The sequence below is a fragment of the Leopardus geoffroyi genome, chromosome D2 (assembly GCF_018350155.1).
Source record: "Leopardus geoffroyi isolate Oge1 chromosome D2, O.geoffroyi_Oge1_pat1.0, whole genome shotgun sequence".
NCBI classification, from domain to species: domain Eukaryota; kingdom Metazoa; phylum Chordata; class Mammalia; order Carnivora; family Felidae; genus Leopardus; species Leopardus geoffroyi.
Window position 1 is genome coordinate 13,490,237 of NC_059334.1, and position 22,012 is coordinate 13,512,248.

Sequence of the window (22,012 nt, forward strand, 5' to 3'; positions counted from 1 at the left end):
GTTGTTACCTGCTAGGCAGCATGCAGTAACACTGAGGAGATATTTGGGTGTATGCCCTTTTCCTACCTCTAATTAGTTGTGTCCGTAGAATCACTTAAAGTTCTGCCTCTGTTTGCTTTATTATGCCAGTGGGTAATCATACTTTTCCTATTTACCTACAGAATTTGTTTTTATAGAAATGAATGTGCTTGCAAGATGTTGTATCAGTTTTATTGTTTTATTATAATGTTAAATAATATCTAAGGCAGTAAATATTTCCATTTCTGGTTAAATCTGATTAGCGTGCATCAAAGTATTCTTGTTCTTTCCTTTTCTTGCATTTTAATTAGGTTACCTTTATGAAAAGCCTTTATGAAAAAATATATTTATTATGTACATATATAAAATCTCTGAAGATTCTGTCTTTAATTGCAGGGTTGTCAGAGACCTACAGAAACATGTTTATAGCTTCCAGGTTAATTATTCCTATGAATATAGTAGTTTCAACTCATTGTCCACAGTACCTTGGTTTACCTACTGTGCTTCCAAAATCTGACACACCCATGAAACTAATTTTTGCATGAACTGCATTTATATACTGTTATCCCAAAGTGTACCAAACATAGGGTTGCCTTTAGCTGATTGTATCCTATGAAGTAATCTGGAGCAGAATATTACCTTGTGTGAGTTAGAGGCAGCAGTGAGGGTTAAAAGTAACATCTTGGGTTTCGTGGACCAAGTGAAAACTGAGGCTCTTGAGGATATAAGTAAGCCAAGTCTGTCATAAACTGTTTTCACACGGTATCACGATGTTAAGCACAGACCAAGTAAATATTGGGTTAACTAGGACCCACTGGAGACCATTGTTAGGCATCATTATGTTTACATAGTGATTGTGTTCTTGATGATTTTAGTAATTCCCTTCAGATAAACCACTAAATTCTAGTATTTAAATGTTTGTCTTTATTTCATACTCCCTTCTCCTAAATCATGGTATATGTCTCTAGGCCTGTATTTTACCCCAAATAGGAATGTTTAAGGACCATTTTGTGACCGAAAACGATTTCATTATTAATAATGTTGGTATCTAACATGATTAGTAATATATTTATTTCTTTTCATTACGTATCTCTAATGTTTCTAGCATCTCTCCTTGGTCTTTTCAATGGTAGAAATGATAGATTTTTTTTTTTTCAACGTTTATTTATTTTTGGGACAGAGAGAGACAGAGCATGAACGGGGGAGGGGCAGAGAAAGAGGGAGACACAGAATCGGAAACAGGCTCCAGGCTCTGAGCCATCAGCCCAGAGCCTGCTGCGGGGCTCGAACTCACTGACCGCGAGATCGTGACCTGGCTGAAGTCGGACACTTAACCGACTGCGCCACCCAGGCGCCCCTAATAGATTTTTATTAAATATTACCCGACTGCCTTAGAATTGCTCACCACTGTTAACTAAATTAAATTAATAAAATAAGTAAATTAAATAAATTACTAACTCCCTCTCACCTTGGGGCATGCTATATAAAATTGCCCTGTTAAGAAGCAGTCTGATGGCAAGTCATTACTGTGCAGTCTGTCCAGTCTATGACTGGACATTTGAGCTCACATTTGAAACCACTTTGTTTTATTTTGTTTTGTTTAATTTTTTAAAATTTATTTTGAGAGAGAGAGAGAGAGAGAGAGAGAGAGAGAGAGAGTCAGAGAGAGAGCAAGTAGGGTAGGGGCAGAGAGAGAGAGAGAATCCCAAGCAGGTTCTGCACTGTCAGTGTGGAGCTGGATGCATGGCATGAACTCACGGACCACAAGATCATGACCTGGGCTGAAGTCGGACGCTCAACCAACTGAGCCACCCAGGTGCCCCTGAAACCACTTTTTCTTTTTTTTTTAACATCTTAAAATGTAAACTATTGGAAGTGACTCAGAACTGTTTGTAACTGAGTTTGAACTATGGGAGATCATGACCGTTGTCTTTTCTAGATGCTTTCTCAATATCTTTTTTTTTTTTTTTAACATTTATTTATTTTTGAGAGACAGAGACAGAGCACAAGTAGGGGAGGGGAGAGAGAGAATGAGATGAAACACAGAATCTGAAGCAGGCTCCAGGCTCTGAGCTGTCAGCACAGAGCCTGATACGGGGCTCGAACTCACAAACTGTGAGATCATGACCTGAGCCAAAGTCAGACGCTTAACTGACTGAGCCACCTGGGCGCCCCTCCCATTTGCCAAATCCTATTTGCCAAATAGCCTGATTTTAGTGGTCCTGCCTTATTTGGGCGTGCCCAGCATGTGTTTTCCCTTCATTTGGTAACAGCATGCCCTTGGTGGACTGTCAGTGTAGGTGTCCTGTTCTTGACTGGCTGAGGACTGAGCATGTGATTCAAATTAGGCTTATTGGGTATGTTTAAAAAAGTAAGAAAATGTCTGGGTGACCCCGTCAGTTAAGTGTCTGATTCTTGATTTTGGCTCAAGTCATGATCTCGTGGTTTGTGGTATTGAGCCCCATGCCATGTTCTGTGCTGAAATCGTGGAGCCTGCTTGGGATTCTCTCTCTCCCTCTCTCTCAGCCCCTCCCCTACTTGCTCTCTCGTTCTCTCTCAAAATAAATAAGTAAACGCTTAAAAAAATTTTTTTTTAAGGTAAGAAAATGGAGGGGCGCCTGGGTGACTTGGTTGAGCATCCAACTCTTTTTTTTAAAAAATTTTTTAACGTTTTTATTATTTTTGAGAGAAAGCATATGTGCGAGGGGGGAGGGGCAGAGAGGGAGAGAGACACCACCTGAATTAGGCCCCAGGTTCTGAGCTGTCAGCACAGAGCCCGATGTGGGGCTCGAAACCAGGACAGTGAGATCATGACCTGAGCTGAAGTCAGATGCTTAACAGACTGAGCCACCCAGGCACCCCAAGTCTCCAACTCTTGATTTCACTTCAGTTCATGGTCTCATGGCTTGTGGGTTCATGCTATCAGCACAGAGCCTGCTTAGGATTCTCTTTCTCTGTCCCTCCCTCCCTCCCTCCCTCTCTCTCTGCCCCTCCCCCACTTGCATGCTCTCTCTCTCTAAAAGTAAATAAATTTTAAACAAAGAAAATGAAAATAACATAATATTAAAATGTTTTATTAATGCATCAAGTAATAACATAAACAAGTCCGATTCTGTGGTATTGTCAGTGAGTGCTTTTAACTGTTATATGACTGTCAAAGAGCTCATAGTAGAAGTAAGAGAATGTGTTGAGAGTTCAGGTTTGGTAATTCATGGAGACTCACAGTACTTAGTGGATAGTCATACTTAGGCTGTAATTTGTTACAAGAAAAGGAAGGAAAAGATGCTTGGGGTGAAGTCTGGAGGAAATCAGATGCAAGCTTCCAGAATCTTCTTCCAGTTAGAGTCACACAGGAAGCACTTAATTCTCCTAGCAATGGATTGTGACAATATATCTGAAATGTTGCCAACAAGAAACCTTCTTAGAGACTGAGCATCCAGGATTTTTATGGTGGCCAGAACCATAGGCACCCATGCTTGGCACATACCCAGATGCCCAGTTCTGAGAATGAAAACAGGTGTTTAGCATAAACTATATTGTTTGTACACACAGTTTAGGTACAGTGAGCCACTTATCAGTTAATTGTGGGAACTCTGCTGATGCCCATAAGTTCCCTGATGCCATCTAAGGGCCAGGCTTGCAAGCAGGCCAACAATAGCAGTACGCCTGTTGTATTAACTCTTGTGCAGAGAAGTATTAGTTTTCATTTTTCTTAGTTTTTACTTTTTACGTTAATGCTTTTATCTCAGGTTCTGATTTCTTTGCTAGAATCTTAAGCCCCATTTATATGCTATTTTAAATGAGTTTGCTTTTATTGCTTTATTTTATTCTGTGTATATGTTAAATATTATTTTCGTTATCACCACCCTGACATTTTCCAAGTCTTTGATGGTAGCCGTGATTCCCAAAGGCTTTTGCTTTGACTATTCCCATCATAATATCTCATATTACATGGGTCAGGAAATCAAATAGAAATGAGTTGTTGAGTATATCTGTTACAAGTTTTACAAATTCTGGTGAGGACCTAGAGAAATAACCTCAAGGTTTTCAAACTGTGGATGTGTCAGAGTTCCCTGGAAGGCTTGTTTTACACTGTTTGCTGATTCCCTTCCCCAGAGCTTCCAATTCTGTATGTCCAGAATGGAGCCTGAGAATTTGCATTTCTAGCAAGTTCCCAGGTGATGCTGATAGAGTTGGTCCTGGGAATGCACTTCGAGAACTTCTTTTCTAATTTGTAATATACTTACATAACTTATGGAAACCAGATGATGTTTTCTGCCAGATAGACATCTTACAGGCAAACCAAACACAATGAAGATGCTGAAAGTGAACGGGCAGTTGAAGGCACCACTTTCAGCCCTCGTGTGTTCTGCAGCTGCCACTTGTTACTCAGGACGTATGTGTTCACGGGAGGGATCCCTGACTTGTAGATCAGCATAAATGTGTATTTAAAAAGCCAACATTCTGATATGTTTTTAACATAAATAAATCAAAGATTCTGTATTTTTTGTGTGTTCACTGAATTGCCCTCATGCTACCTGCAATTTCTCATCCCACCTGGGTAATCAGCCCAGTAGATTATCTCTTCAGCATTTTCTAGGGAAAATCTGTTAGCAAGGGAAATGATAGTATTTCAGGGCTTTATTGGCTTTTCTTCTCAGCTGGGCATGCTCATGAAAGGGGAGCTCACTGAAAAATTTTCATGACCTCAGTTGGGTCAGAGAATCCCAAGGAGGCAGAGTTTAATGGGTGGCAACACGGGCGTGGTCATCACAATAGATGGCAATATAGATTTGATGATGAAATTATGAAAATGTTCTGATCTACATGGGATCTTAGGTTGATAAGCAACCTACTCACCCATTTTGGTTGGTATAAATTTTTAGAAGTCCAGGTCTGGTGATGAACAGTCTGATGTGAGCCATCCTATTAGAATGCCTTAAGGATTGTCTATTTAGTTCTCAGAGCCTATTGAAAGAAGGCAAGATCGAGTACCCTGGAAGGCCTGTTATAGATCCCTGTATATAATGTGGCCCTTTTTTCCTGCTTTCACTAATACTGTCTTGTGCTCATTTACTTAAATAACTGTGTAGTTGGCAACAGTAAATACTCAGTTCTTAAAAAATGTAACTATTTGATACAATGAAACTATTTGATACTGCCTCTCATGTAAGAGTAATTTCTGGTGATCCAGAGGACAACCGGTGTGACCAAGCAACACGACTAGGTGCATATACAGAGCCAGGAGATAGTTTTGACCTAAGTATGTTTCTCTACACCTATCCTGAAATTATTTCTCTTGGTCCTCAGTGAAGAGACATCCTCGGCAACTAACATAATCCCCCTTGAGTGTGATGTAGTATGGTGGGAATGGCCAAGTAAAAACCATTTGGTGCCACCATTAAAAACTTGAAAGATGCTGGGGCGCCTGGGTGGCGCAGTCGGTTAAGCGTCCGACTTCAGCCAGGTCACGATCTCGCGGTCCGTGAGTTCGAGCCCCGCGTCGGGCTCTGGGCTGATGGCTCAGAGCCTGGAGCCTGTTTCTGATTCTGTGTCTCCCTCTCTCTCTACCCCTCCCCCGTTCATGCTCTGTCTCTCTCTGTCCCAAAAATAAATAAACGTTGAAAAAAAAAAAAAACTTGAAAGATGCCAAGATGGTGATCAGGGGAAAAAACAAAACCCAAACCCCAAAACAAAACAACAAAAAGAAAAAAAAAACCTAAAATATGCACACAAGAAAATAAGGCGTTAAAAAGTCTCACATTATTGTCTTTATTATCACCGTTTATCTTCTGTTGTAGACTGATAGCCGTGGATGAGATGTATCAGAAAGTTCTTTCCGGTATTTTAGTGATAGTATTACTAAAAATTGAGACTCCATAGGAGGCGAGGACCATGTATTGTAAGTGATTTCATTCTTCAAAATCAATGTTTTTCTAGAGCCAGTTCCAAAGTATCTAACTTTGTATTATAATACATGTGCTATGGTTAACAGAATTCAGATAAGTTATTCAAGAAGTATTTCTTTTAGTGAGAAAAGAACAGTTAGATTAATAGACGAGGCATTTATTTATTTTTTTTGTAGAAGGTTGAAATCTTATTTTCAGTGTAAACTTTCAAAATTGTGAATCAGATTACTTTTGAGTTTCCTGCGATTTTAGTTTGAGGGTTTTGGCAATGCTCCCCTTCCAATCCAATCATACTAGCTGGAATATACAACATTAAATGTGTCCAATTAGTCTTCTCCATGTCATAGGACTATATTGTGACAATTTGGCTTAAAATTTTAAACTGGAATTGGTTTAATATTTGTATAGATGTGACCTAAGTCCTAAGTAACCCAGGACATTAATTATGGATGCTCAATAAATGTTTATAGAATTTTAGTTACATTTTACATTATTTCTAACTTTGGTAAGTTTCTGATGGGTTTTAATTAAGATTGTTTTGATTATAGGTAATAGAAACCATCTCAGATTCTCAAAATCAGAAAAGGGATTTATTTTAAGGATACATAGTACCCAAGAACAGAAAGTTCAGTGAGATTTTAGGAGGGATTTAACTTTGGGGCTGGAGAGCTAGCAGGAACTAGCTATATTCGTAGTCACTCAGAGGACACGTAGTCTCTTATGTGTCCCTTTTTTCTCTGTACATCTGTTTTGTTCTTCTCCTTTATTTCTTACTCTCTTTGCAGTTTGACCAGTTTTCTCTGCTTCTCTCTACACATGCTGGGAAATGGCTACAGGCTATATTATTTTGCTGTACCAACAAACGGATTAGCATTTCAGCTTTAAATTCCTATGAGAGAAAACCTGGTCTGCCCAGTTTAGATCAGGTGTCTGGCTACCAGTCTAATCAACTTGATGACAAAGTAAGATGCCAGAACATCTCTTTGTTAGGAGAAATAATCTAATAATTGATGCTTGTCATGTTACCAGCTTAGTCTTTATGAAACTGTATGGCCTTTTTTATTATAAAATTTTGGTTATCTGATGTTATAAACTTTTAGATTTATCAGCACACAATGTAATTTTCTATGTCTCTACTTGACATATGACAAAATTTTCTAATTTTCTGTGTCTCCACTTGTCAAATATGAAGTTCTAGGCTGAGAGAAGTCAAATAATCAGCGTCAGAGGTCACATACCTAGCAAGTCACAGACCTGGAGTTTGGACCAGGTACTGCTGATTCCAGAGCTCATGCTTTTGACCTTTCGATATAAGGTGCTTCTCAGTATAAGGTGTTTTTGAAATATAAATGATTTTTACCTTAAGGGAAATCTCATTTAGCTGGCCTTAACTAATGTCTAACTTCTTTGGTTCAGTAAATGTTTCCCTGAATTCCTCCTGTATGTAGGTGCAGTTTAGGACCATGGCATCTAGAGATGAGTAAGAGGCTATTTTCTGCCTTAAGTTGTGCAATCTAGGAGAGACGACAGATACATGTCATTAAAATACAGTGTGACATGGGGGTGCCTGGCTGGCTCAGTTGGTAGAGCATGAAACTCTTGATCTTGGGGTCGTGAGTTTAAGCCCCATTGGGCTTGGGTGTGAAGCCTACTTAAAATAAAAATTAAGAAAAAAAGTAGTGTGAAATGTTCACCTTTATAGAATGTTTCTATCTGTTTGGGACAAGTAAAGCTAGTATATAGTATAATAATAAGTATTGCAGCATTGGTTACTAAAGGAGTTAATACAATTAAGTGCTCAGAAATTAGAATGCATTCTAGGGCTTAGAATGTGTATTACATATTCTGTGAGTCAATTTTTTTGGTCACTAGACAGGTAACGGGTAGGTTTTCAAGCGATCAGAATTAGTTTCCTTTTGATGGCTTTTTTCAAGGTTATGTTCTTGAGAATGTAAATCAAGATAAAACTTGGTTGGTGGACCAGACAGCCATCAAGTGAGAAAAAAATAGTTATACCCCTGTTAGTGGTATAAAGGTCAAATGCAGGTTGCCCAGGACCTAGAGCTCAGTGAGAGGCCCAGTTATCTGAAAGAAATATACTTAGGTGGAGCTTAAGGGACCCAGAAAAGTTAGTAGCGCAAAGCTGGGCCTTGTTCATGGGCAGTGGGGTAGGAGCAGGGTCTGAGCAGATTGTAGAATAGGACTGCACCGTTAAGATGTCTGAGGTGTTGGTCTCTGGTTTCCCACCTGTTTAAAAGAGAAAAGGAGAGTGGGGCACCTGGGTGGCTCAGTCGGTTAAGCATCCAACTTTGATTCAGGTCATGATCTTGTGGTTCGTGAGTTCTACCCTGTGTCGGGCTCTGTGCTGACAGCTCAGAGCCTGGAGCCTGCTTCAGATTCTTTGTCTCCCTCTTTCTCTGCCCCTCCCCTGCTCACGCTCTTTCTCACTCTCAAAAATAAATAAATATATATAAAAAAAAATTTAAAAGAAAAGGAGAAAATCAGTGTTAGATTGAACCATAAAAAATTGCCAGTATTTGACCTTTTTTGATCTATAAAACAGCAGTTGCATATGGTTTAATGTTTGCTGAGTACTTATCCAGGACTTGTCAGTCTCCCAGAGACTCTAAATATACTACTTAATTTAAAACTTGCAAGCACCCTACAAGAGAAATCTCCACAATCTACAGAGAGGAAACCAAAGATTAAAATGGTGGAGGTGACATAGTCAAAGACAGAAAGTTACTTAGTAAGTGAATAGCAATCTCTCTAGAATTTTGAAATTTGCCAACGTCTTAATCCATACATTGAGCGGTACGACCACTATGAAATCAGACAACAAAGTGGGGATGGCTTTCATCAGGAGAGCTAGTGAACTGAGTCCCAAACCCCAACTCCACAGGATTTGCTTCCTCCCTGTGCTCTCTGCTTCCGGTCTCTACCATTTATCTCCTTATCGTCCTTTATTTCATCCATCTCTTTCCATTCCTTCCCTACTTCTGTTTCCCTCTTTCTGCAGTCACGAAGAAATGTTACATAAAGGTTGGTTTAGCACAGGTAAGACTATGTAGTGATTATCAGCAGAATCACATTTAAGATATGGAAGAACATTCAAGCTTTATTAAGTGAAAAATAAAAACACACAATGGGGTGCCTGGGTGGCTCAGTTGGTTAAGCATCAGACCCTTGATTTTGGCTCAAGACATGATCTCACAGTTCAGGAGATTGATCCCCGTGTCAGGCTCTGCACTGACAGTGCAGAGTCTGCTTGGGATTCTCTCTCTTCCTCTCTCTCTGCCCCTTCCTCGCTCTGTCTCTCTCTCTCAAAATAAGTAAACTTAAAAAAAATAAATTAGAGTGAAGTAAGAGTAGTTGATCAAACTATCTGTCATCTGTCTCTCTGGTTATTTTGCTAGGGGAAAATATCTGGAATGGTATTCTGATAGTCATCTCTGAGAAGACACACTCCTGCTAATCTGATTTTTCCCCTTAGTTTTCTACTACTATTATTTTTATTAGTAATAAAACAAAAATGTAATATTGTTGTTTTCAGGTCATCTACAAAAACGTGGTTAATGAGGACTTTCAAGGATTCTTATTATTTTTGGTAATCAAGCAAACTCTTAGAAAATATTCTGTAGATGCCTCCTAGTGACTTATCTTGTGACATTTCAAAATATTCTACTTACTGCCTTTTAATTCATGCCAAAGTAGATATTACTAACATGCCCAGATAGACATAAACTGTAACCATGCCAGTTACGGTTTCTTTTTGTAATTCTGATTTTTGAACTGGCTGCATCACTAGGCTCTTCTAGTTTCCAGATCACTAAAGTTTAAATATTATAAATAAGCATGGTATGTTCTGAAAGTGACATTATTCTAAAGCACATTCACTTATGTTTGAATATTTTGATCTCACTAGCAAGATAACAAATTAAGATTAAACCTCTTCTGATGGCAAAATAGTCTACCTTTGTATTATTTGAGGAAAGTGCCTGTGCTTTTTTGACTCATAGAATAATGCCTTAAATATACAGTAGGCACTTAATAAATGTCCTTCCTACTTTCCTGTCTTACCTCTTTGTTGATGATGAATAGTCTAGTCAGAATGTCTATTTTGAGCTTTTAAAATTTCCAGGAATATGCAGATAACCTTCTGTCAATATTTGTGAATATTCACATATCTCTCTGGTTAGTATATGTGGGCCTAAAATTTACTTACAAGTAATTTGTGGTTCCATCCTCTAAAGTAACTTAATTTTTAAGAAGATATTAGGAAATATAGGTGGCATCCAGAGAGGATTTTTGTGTTTGGGGGTAAAGGATTATTATTATTATTATCTAAAAAAATTTTTTTTAATGTTTATTTATTTTTGAGAGACAGAGAGACAGAGTGCAAGCGGGGAAGAGGGAAAGAGAGAGGGAGACACAGGATTTGAAGCAGGCTCCAGGCCTAGAGCTGTCAGCGCAGATCCCAACACAGGGTTCGAACCCACGAACTGTGAGATCATGACCTGAGCTGAAGTTGGATGCTCAACCAACTCAGCCACCCAGGCACCCCAGAGATTGATTGTTTTTTTTTAATATCCAAGAACTTTTACAATCTAGTAAAAAAAAAAAAAAAAAAAAAAATACAACCCAGATGGATAAAGAACACAAATGAGCAATTCATAGAAGAAATATACAAATGCCCTATGAATATATATATTACCTTAAAAATAATTTATTTTAAAAGAATTTTGAATTTATGGTACAAATAATTCTTATAATCTATGTATATGTATACATATGTATGTACCTGTTATCATTATCTTCAAACTTTTTGAGAGCAATCTGCAGGTGCGACGTCCTATCACCCCTGAGTGCTCCAGTGTGTAATTCCCAACAAAAAGGCCACTCTTGTATCCATCCTGCATTCAGCCCTCGAGATCAGGAAATCAGCATTGGTATAATACTGCCATCCTATCCACAGATCCCTTTTAAATTTTACCAACTCTCCTAAGAATATCTCTTTTCTTTCTGGACCAGGCTTTATCCAGAAATTCATGTTGCATTTGACTGTCGTATCTCTTCAGACCACTTCAATCAACAACTGTTTCCTGGTTTTCCCTACATTTCATATTCTTTAATGTTTTAAGGAATACAGGAATAGGAATTCCGTAGGATAACTTCTTCAACCTGGGTCTAATTTTTCGCATTGTCAAATGAGAATGCCCCACAGAAAGTTGCACTTTTGTTTTCAGTGTATTTTGTCATTCCACCACTGATAATTGAGTAATAGTCCAAAATTATATCAATATGCCTTTCATCAGACCTCCACTCATCAGCTTAGCACCTATAGACAACAGTATGAATCCGTCATCTTTATGATGGCTGCGAAAAGAGGATTCTTTATTTCCACCATTCCTACTACATTTATTAACATTTTACTATATAAGGAAGAGCTTTTTCTCTTTTCTGAATTTACTTATTTATTCATCATTCATTCACTTGTCAGTGTGGACAAGTGAATGAATCATCGATGCTAGTCTTAATGAGTGGGTTGTAATTTGTTATTAAGTTTTTCAACTGCGATATGATTTACTTAGAGTGGAATATGCACATCTTAAGTTAGTCAGTTTTGACATACACATATATGCCTAACAGGGATAACCAATATTTATTTTGGTGCTCAGTTTCCCTCATTTGGCCAGCAGAATCTCCTTCAGCTGGCTCCTATGTCCCCCTGAAATGTCTCCCATCATTCATTGAACACTTCCTTACTTTCTGGCACAAGATGTTTCAGATTCTTCTTGTACTTTCTCTACCCAACTTTGAAGTGAGCCATTTCTCCAAAGATCCCTGGTGGTTTCTTTTTTTCTTTTTTTAAGTTTATTTATTTTGAGAGAGAGACACACAGAGAGACAGAGAGAAGGAACAAATTGGGGAGGGGCAGAGAGAGAGGAAGAGAGAGAATCCCAAGGAAGCTCCTCACTGTCAGCACAGAGCTCGAAGTGGAGCTTGAACTCACGAACCATTAGATCAGGACCTGAACTGAAATCAAGAGTTGGACACTTAACCTACTGAGCCACCCAGGCACCCTCCCTGGTTTCTTTTAATGTAGGATGGGATTTGGAAGTCAAGAGACAGGCCATTTTCGTCTTTTTTTTTTGTTACTGGGCTGTCAGGTGCCCTTGTGCCTTCTTGGTGGACAGTTAGGAGAATATATGGACATATATATGCACACACACACACACACACAAATACATATATACAAATATATATACATATACATCCGTAACTACACATGTATGCATATACATAGATGTATATACGTATACATCTGTAACTACTTATTCATTTTCCTATGTGTGTATATCATGTAACCATGAGTTCAGGTTTCTAATTCCAGGCCAATGCCTTAGACGTATTTAGTTTATGTTATTTTAGACAGAGAGAGTGAGCGGGGGAGAGAGAGAGAGAGAGAAAGAGAGAATCTTATGCAGGCTCCATGCTCAGCCCAATGTGGGATCATGACATGAACTGAAACGAAGAATCAGATGCTCAACCTACTGAACCACCCAGGTGCCCCTACCTTAGACTTATCTTTATAGCTCCTTACTCATTCCTTCCCTTAAAATTTCTTTAGCAGTGAGAAACATGGCCCCACTATCCTCAGTATATCCTCATTTCATCACTCAGCTTACTTATTTGGTGAGTGTAACAAATTTAATTCTGCTGCTCATTTCCTCAGTCTCTGCTTGGCTCCCACCATGTCCTTAGCCACTGGGTCAGCCTGTGCTTCCATGGGGCTTCCTCAGCTGCCTCCTCATTACCGTGAATACTTAGCATCTGTCCCCTCTCTCTCTGCCTCCCCACCCCTTACCCGTCACCAGCACGTCCTTAGTACCACATGAAAAGGAAAAGAAGAAATGGTCCCAGAGAAGATTTTAGATTATACAGTTCTCTTTGTTTCTTCAGTGTACTTTTTTGCTTGTATGTCTTAAAAAAATGTGCATTTTAATTTTTAAATGACATACCCTTTGGTATATAGGTAAATATTTTTCATTCATTCATCTGCTGGAATTATCTCCACTATTGTTCTAATGCCTCTTTGAGATTATCATATACAAAAGGTCGTTTTCCTAGATTTCTTGTTACACTGTGTGTTTAAGTACATTTATTTACTGAGGGTTTTAGCATCAAATTTAATACTCTTGTTCTGCTTCTCCTGGCTGCATCAGCACTGCCAAACCGGTTCGAATACTTAACCCTTCTAAAGAAACTACCTCAATAAAATGTCGTCAGGCATGTTTTGCTTTTTTAAAAATAGATCTTGAATAACTGAATATTATTAGCCATTTGGAGAATTGATTCAACTATTGTCTTTCTAAAGCTTACTTCAAATATTTGGTGTACTGCAGCCCAAGGCACATCAGAAATTACTGTTGATTCCTTTGGGCACTTGTATGTTTCACTGGTGTTTTGGCTTCTTAAAGGATTATTAGCCACCAATAGCTAATTTAAAATCGCTTACGCTTTTTAGTGTTCCCTTGGAATTCAATGGTTTTTAGGTGCCAGTTAGGACATTTGGTAGATTGACTAGAAAAATAATTGTTTAAGCAAGGCTGAATAACTGTGAGGTAGCTGTTGCCTTGACAACGAGAGAACTGTTCTGTTTGCTAAACAAAGGGATGGTAATTTAGTAGTTTAATTTCCTTTTGGGCATGGAGGTGCCACATAATAACATTTTAGTTTAGCCTCTGAGAAGGTCCATATTATTGACCAAAATCAGAGAGGCAGAGCAAAAAAAAAAAAAAAGGTAAGAGTTTTTTTTCTGGTTTTACAACATGTATACCTAACAGCGGCAGTGTTGGTGCATGGAATCTTAGTTAACCTCCTGACATAATTCTTTGTATATTTCTGGACTAAAGTACGGTAGCCCTGGAGTAGGCGTATAGTCTCGGTTGTCTTTCCACCATACTAAAGGGGTGAGATGTACTTCTTAGTGGAACATCCCCACAGACACTTTAACCTCTTGTTGCTACTGCAGGCAAGAGGATTACTTTATTTCTGAATTGAATAAAGGGGATAATATTTAAATTTATTTATTTATTTTTGAGAAAGAGAGACCATGCTCGTGTGGAAGGGGGCAGAGGAAATCTTAAGCAGGCACCACTCCCAGTGCAGAACCCTACTCAGGGCTCGATCTCAGGACCGGGAGATCATGACCTGAGATGAAATCAAGAGTTGGCTGCTTACCCAACAGCTACCCAAGCGCCTCAGGGGGATGATATTTAAACTCTTTCTCCCCTCCCTCATCCATATATATACACAGTTAAACTGTCATCTGTTCTATTTGTGTGGGATCTCTTTTGTATAGGACTTAAAAAAAACTTTTTTTTAAAGCCCGGTTTTCCCCCAAATTATTAATACTAACAGTCTGTTCTAAGCACTTTACATGTAGCATTTCAGTTCTTCTCCCTGTGAGATAGTCACTCTTATATCCTGAGGTACAGAGCTTCTAGCCCAAGGTCACCTCCCTACTAAGTGATAGGTTTGAACGTAAGCATCTAACTCAAGAGTCTATGCTCTTGGGGCACTTGGATGGCTCATTTGGTTGAGCGTCCAACTCTTTTTTTTTTTTAATTTTTTTTTTTTCAACGTTTATTTATTTTTGGGACAGAGAGAGACAGAGCATGAACGGGGGAGGGGCAGAGAGAGAGGGAGACACAGAATCGGAAACAGGCTCCAGGCTCTGAGCCATCAGCCCAGAGCCTGACGCGGGGCTCGAACTCACGGACTGCGAGATCGTGACCTGGCTGAAGTCGGACGCTTAACCGACTGCGCCACCCAGGCGCCCCTGAGCGTCCAACTCTTAATCTCAGCTTAGGTCTTGATCTCATGGTTATGAGTTCAAGATATGCATTGGGCTCCATGCTGGGCGTGGAACCTACTTAAAAAAACCCAAAAACCTATGCTCTTAATTACTATATTGTACTGAGTCTCATTAATATAGTCATTCTAAGTACATTAGAAGGTACAGAAAAGTATTAATAGAAAAGATAAAAGTAACCCATAGTCACAACTGACTGTTGTTCTGATGAAATGATGTAATATCTGGGGTTTCTTTCAAAATAATCATTGTTTGGAAGGAATAGGTAGGAGTATAGATGAGACAAAATTGCATTGATAATTGTGGGAGCCAGAGTATGAGCATATGGGGGATTTATTATAGTCCCATATTCTTTTGTGTATGTTTGAAATGTACCTTCATATATGTTTTACTTATTTTTTAATGTTTATTTATTTTGGGAGAGAGCAAGTGCAAGCAAGCAGGGGAGGAACAGAGAGAGAGGGAGAGAGAGAATCCCAAGCAGGATCCACACTGCCAGCACAAAGTCAGAGGTGGGGCTCGATCCCATGAACTGTGAGATCATGACCTGAGCCAAAATCAAGAGTCAGTCGCTCAACCTACTGAGCCACCCAGGCACCCCTCCTTTTGTTAGTATACATTTTAAAAAGCAAAGAATGGGGGCGCCTGGGTGGCTCAGTCAGTTGAGCGACCGACTCTTGATTTCAGCTCAGGTCATGATCCCAGGGTTGTGGGATTGAACCCCGCCTGGGTCAATGCGGAGCCTGCTGGGGATTCTCTCTCCCTCTGCCCCTCTCCTGCTTGTGTACTCACTTTCTCTCTCTCAAAAGAAAAAAATTAAAAAGCAAAGAATACATGCGAATTGTAGCAATTTTAAAAAATAGGAATGCTTATTTTGAATGGCAGATTTTCATATACATACTCCTCCATTCCATTCCCTTTTAAAAAAAAATTTTTTTATTGTATACTTATTTTTGAGAGAGAGAGAGAAGAACACTAGCAGGGCGGGGGGTGGGGGAGGGCAGAGAGAAAGAGACAATCTGAAGCAGGCTCCAGGCTCTGAGCTGTTAGCACAGAGCCCAGCGCAGAGCTTGAACTCACGAGCGGTGAGATCATGACCTGAGCCAAAGGTGGACGCTTAACCGACTGAACCATCCAGACGCCCCTCCGTTCTCTTGAATTCCTTTTAACAGTTATTCCTGTCTTTATTATGTATGTTTTTTCTATATGTACAACATATAAATATCTTTGATTATTTTTGTATTTCTAGAAATAGAGTAATATTTTAAAGACATATACATATTGCCAGATATCCTGTGGTATTTTCTCATTAGATTTCATACTGAAAAATAGTATATTCTGAGAGTATTGACCTTAGTTGGAAAGGTGAGGAAAATGGTGTAACTTTTCCATTTGCATGGACTTATGATGAGCATTCATTAAAAATGAGGTTTTCGGGGCGCCTGGGTGGCGCAGTCGGTTAAGCGTCCGACTTCAGCCAGGTCACGATCTCGCGGTCCGTGAGTTCGAGCCCCGTGTCAGGCTCTGGGCTGATGGCTCAGAGCCTGGAGCCTGTTTCCGATTCTGTGTCTCTCTCTCTCTGCCCCTCCCCCGTTCATGCTCTGTCTCTCTCTGTCCCAAAAATAAATAAACGTTGAAAAAAAAAATTAAAAAAAAAAAATGAGGTTTTCTTCTTGCATTTTAAAAAGAAAAAAAGGAGGAGTGCCAAATCTGAACTTACATTGGTTTAATGACTTGTTGGTCCATCTTGAGTGTTTCATAATAGCAATAGTAATTGTTAGTAGCTAAATACTTGAGGCATCATAATTGAGTGCTTTCTAATATTGACCGTGTTTTCCTGATGTAGAACCTGAAGCTTAGAGAGATATGGTAGTCTACAAAAATTCATCGTTAGTGTACGGAATTGACCTGGGGTTAGGACCATATCTTTCTGCTTTGAAAGCCTGTGCTCTTAGTCTGCTTTATATGCACACAAAGCTGAACATGTAGGTAGATTATGGATTTCATTTGTTTTTCTCATGAGAAATTCTCATTCATATTTGGGTTAGCATAGTTTCAGTTCTAGATGATTATGTGTCTTAAAAGTATCCCATTCTGATTATCTCTGTAACCCCAATGCTTTGAGATAGACTTGTTAGACAAAGGTATTCAAAATTCAAATTCTTATATTCATCTAATGATGAGAATTTAAGAACAGAAAAGTAACTTACCTAAGATGATGCAAAACAAAGTAATAGAGGCAGAGGTAAGCTCAGAACATAGATCTTTGCTTTTCATCTGCAGCCTTTAACACAATTAACACTGTTCTAACAATGTATTTCAATTTAGCAGTTGTTTATTATACTTTGGTTTCCCTTTTCAAGTATTTTTCCTCTCTTCTCTCTTTTTTAATGTTTTTTTTTTTATTTTTTAATTTTTTTTTCAATGTTTATTTATTTTTGGGACAGAGAGAGAGAGACAGAGCATGAACGGGGGAGGGGCAGAGAGAGAGGGAGACACAGAATCGGAGACAGGCTCCAGGCTCTGAGCCATCAGCCCAGAGCCTGACGCGGGGCTCGAACTCACGGACCGCGAGATCGTGACCTGGCTGAAGTCGGACGCTTAACTGACTGCGCCACCCAGGCGCCCCTCTTTTTTAATGCTTTTTAAGAGAGAGAGAAAGACAATGAGCAGACGAGGGGCAGAGAGAGAGGGAGACAGAATCCAAAGCAGGCTCCAGGCTCTGAGCTGTCAGCATAGAGCCCGACATGGCCTCGAACCCATAAGCGGGGAGATAATGACCTGAGCTGAAGTCAGATGCTTAACTGACTGAGCCACCCATGCACCCCTCAAGTATTTTTCTAATACACATTTTCTTTATATGTTTTGCTAATTCATTTTCATGTATTCTAGCTTGAAGGAAGGGAACTATTAGCCTTCAAAGTAATAATTTGCTCCCCACAATATTTGAGGTAATTATTACTGTTTTCAGTCTGCATGGATTTTTATGTTGGTAAGAATGTGAGATGTGAGAATGCAAACTGGTGTAGCCACTCTGGAAAACAGTATGGAGGTTCCTCAAAAAACTAAAAATAGAACGACCCTATGACCCAGCAATTGCACTACTAGGCATTCATCCATGGGATACAGGTGTGCTGTTTCTAAGGGGCACATGCACCCCCATGTTTCTAGCAGCACTATCAACAATAGCCAAAGTATGGAAAGAGCCCCAATGTCCATCGATGGATGAATGGATAAAGATGTGGTGTGTATGTATATATACAATGGAGTATTACTTGGCAATCAAAAAGAATGAAATCTTGCCATTTGCAACTACATGGATGGAACTGGAGGGTATTATGCTAAGTGAAATTAGTCAGAGAAAGACAAAAATCATATGACTTCACTCATATGAGGACTTTAAGAGACAAAACAGATGAACATAAGGGAAGGGAAACGAAAATAATATAAACACAGGGAGGGGGACAAAACAGAAGAGACTCATACATATGGAGAACAAACTAAGGGTTACTGGAGGGGTTGTGGGAGGGGGGATGGGCTAAATGGGTAAGGAGCATTAAGGAATCTACTGAAATCACTGTTGCACTCTATGCTAACTAATTTGGATGTAAATTAAAAACAAAAAGAAAAGAAAAGAATGTTTCTTGCTATCATTGGGAGTGTTGCTAGGGTTTGATATGAATATTAACGAAAAGAAAATATAAATGGTTTGTATACTAGTAGTCTAAATATATTACTATTCTATTCCCCTTTTTGTTCACAATCTCTATAATAAAAATATCTAAAAAGCTTGTCACATATTAAATATTTGTTTCTGAGTAGGCACAAATGTGCAACTTTGAGTTGATTTCTTGTTTTTTTTTCTACATTTCCCAATTTCTCGTTCTTCATAAGTTTTCATTTATTTTTAACCATTCTGTTTGTCTGTGAAAATAAATTTCCTAACTAATAAGGCAGGATGTGTTAATGAGAGGTTTACAAGTTGTAGAGAGTAATGAGCCTGTGGTAGTGAAGACAGGCTCACCATTTCCTTTTCTAGCAATAACCTACAATATCAGTTGAACCACAAAGTGAATTGATGTCTTTCTGAAACTTACTTAAAATTTCTGGGTGAAGTGCTGTGAGTGTTTCATATACTTGATATCTAAAAAAGCCACTAGCTTGTCTGGAATTTAACCAAGGTTTTGACAATGGAAAATGGTATTTTCAGAGGGCTAAGACAGATAAACTAGAAAAATGCATTTATTAACTTTAGGTTCAAGAGCAGTACAGAATTATCAAGTTGTAGTCAATGATAACAACAAATTTAAAATGTAGAATTTCAGGAATTATCATCTTTCTGTAAGAGTATATACTCATAACATAAATGAATTGAAATATGGGCATTTTCCTAGGTAGTTTTTTTTCTTTTTTCTTTTTTCTTTTTTTTTCTTTTTGCCTTTTTTAAACAGTTTTTATTTATTTATTTATTTTGCGAGAGACAGAGTGAGCAGGGAAGGGGCAGGGGGAAAGAATCCCAAGCAGGCTCCACACTGTCAGTGCACGGCCCGAGGCAGGGCTGGAACTCACCAATCGTGAGATCATGCATGACCTGAGCTGAAACCAGGAGTCAGAAGTGTAACTGACTGAGCCACCCAGGGGCCCCATTTTACCTTTCTTTCGTTTTTTTTTTTTTTACCTTTTTTTTTTTTTAAAGTAATCTCTGTGCCCAACATGGAATTTGAACTCACTACCCCAGGACGAAGAGTTGCATGCTTTACCAACTGAGCCAGCCAGGTGCCCCTCATGTAGATTTTAAAAACAACATACTTAGGGGCTCCTGGGTGGCTCGATTGGTTGGGCGTCTGACTTTGTCTCAGGTCATGATCTTGTGGTTCCTGGGCTCAAGCCCCCACATCAGGCTTTCTGCTGTCAGTGGAGAGCCTGCTTTTGATCCTCTGTCCCCCTGTCTCTGCACCTTCCCCACTTGTGCTCTTTTTGTCTTAAAAATACATAGACATAAAAAACCCCATATACTTGATATTGCTTTGTGTTCTTTTAAAAAATATTTTTGTGAAATAAATAGAATGTGAAACAAATGGCCATTGAGGAGGTCACCCTGATATTTTTTAGTTGTAGCACTTTTGTCTTGGTTTATGATACTTCTCACCTTTTAGGAAAAGTTACTACAGTTATTTGATTACATCACTTTTGGTATAGCATTACAATAAATATCTTAAAAAAATTTTTTTATGTTTATTTATTTTTGAGAGAGAGAAACAGAATGTGAGTCAGGGAGGGACAGAGAGAGGAGGGAGACACAGTATCTGAAGCAGGCTCTGGGCTCTGAGCTGTTAGCACGGAGCCTGACATGGGGCTCAAATCAGGAATGGCAAGATCATGACCTGAGCTGAAGTCAGGCGCTTAACCGACTGAGCCACCCAGGCGCCCCTGGAATAAATATCTTTTTTTTTTTTTTTTTTTTTTTAATCACTCTCATGTGTATTAGCCACAACTATTGGAATGAGTTTAAGACCCAAGTGAAATTTATATTTTCATCATTCACTGCTGTATTAATAGCATTTTCTATGTTATGTTCTATGGAATTTCTGCAGAATGTTAATAGATGTTAATAGAAAAAAAAAAGTTTCCTTGGACAAACAGATAAGGAAATGATGAGGCAGAGTAGGGATTTATTCAATAAACTGATTTTCCCAAATTCTCTCCTCCTTCTCTTGTTGGTGGAGTATCTCAGGATATTAGTACTTCTTGTAAAACACTTTGGGAAAAGTTACTCACATAATCTTTCTTTGATTGTGAAATTGATTAATATAAGCAAAACTTCTTAGATTTCTAGATTTTACACAGAAATGTACCTGATTGTAAAAAGTCAGAGCAGCTAGATAAGGACTGTTAAAAACTAAATCACACACACAGAATAAAACTAAATCCTAAGTGAAGAAATTAAAAATTTTAATATAGATGGGTAGACAGTGAACCCATGCCAGAGTATTTAAGAATTCCCAGATTAGAAATCTTCATACAGTTTTTTCTCCAGTAGTTTGAATACATGTAATTCCTCCCACTCCCTTTGTGTTGTTATTCTGCCTTAGAATTGTCTAGATAGGGTTATGACAAAGCTATTCTGAATTTGGGTAGCTGCTAAGATACAGTCTAAATATTAAAAGAAATTTTCTTAGACTTTAAACTTTTAAGGATCTGCCTTCTCTTTAGGTGGTCATATAGTATGTGAATATTTGAATGAATGAGTAGATGGAAGGGTGGATGGAATGATAAACTTGTGATTAAGCTGATTCATATCATGGACTATATGCATTTTATATAGAGCAAAAAATGCATTTTTATTTTATATGATAAATATGTTGATTAAAAAAATATCTTTAATGTTTATTCATTTTTGAGAGACAGGGAGAGACAGAGCGTGAGTCGGGGAGGGGCAGAGAGAGCGGGAGACACAGAATCCGAAGCAGACTCCAGGCTCCGAGCTGTCAGCACAGAGCCCGACATGGGGCTCAAACTCATGAACTGTGAGATCATGACCTGAGCTAAAGTTGGACGCTTAACCTACTGAGCCACCCAGGCACCCCATATGACATACATTTAAATGGGTTTTTAAAATTTTTTTAAATTACATTTATTTATTTTTGATAGAGACAGAGTACAAGTGGGAGAGGGGCAGAGAGAGAAGGAGACACAGAATCTGAAGCAGGCTCCAGGCTCTGAGCTGTCAGTACAGAGCCCGACGTGGGCCTCGAACTCACGAACCACTAAATCATGACCTGAGCCGAAGTTGGACGCTCAACTAACTGAGCCACCCAGGCGCCCCTAAATGGGTTTTTGATACATAGATTTTACTTATTTTTAAGTTAAAGTATTTTACAAACGGTTCTTACTAACACATTATTGCATTCAATTATTACAACTCTTGTAGCTGTAACAAGATTAGATCTGCCATTCGGAGGTCTAATTGTACCAGAGAATTAGAGTTTAAATCTAATTATATTTGTTTGCATTTTTTAGGCCCTTGATGAGCCTCCCTATTTGACAGTGGGCACTGATGTGAGTGCTAAATACAGAGGAGCCTTTTGTGAAGCCAAGATCAAGACAGCAAAAAGACTTGTCAAAGTCAAGGTACAGTATATGTAGATTTTATAAATTATATGATCAGTATTTGATATTTAAACTTTTATTTGGTGAGTGTACTTAA

The 22,012-nt window shown here is 38.7% G+C and overlaps 1 protein-coding gene across 9 annotated transcripts in view; it reads left to right on the forward strand.

Annotated features, from left to right (window-relative positions):
- ARID4B (AT-rich interaction domain 4B) overlaps nt 1-22,012 on the forward strand; it is a 156,840-nt gene that overhangs the window by 46,023 nt on the left and 88,805 nt on the right. For all 9 annotated transcript variants that reach the window (XR_006701384.1, XM_045437301.1, XM_045437307.1 and 6 more), the window contains exon 3: nt 21,826-21,936. Coding sequence is in view for 8 of the 9 variants with exons in the window: in XM_045437301.1 (XP_045293257.1) it covers nt 21,826-21,936 (111 nt within the window). In the remaining variant the exon portion in view is untranslated. The remainder of the gene's footprint in view (nt 1-21,825; nt 21,937-22,012) is intronic.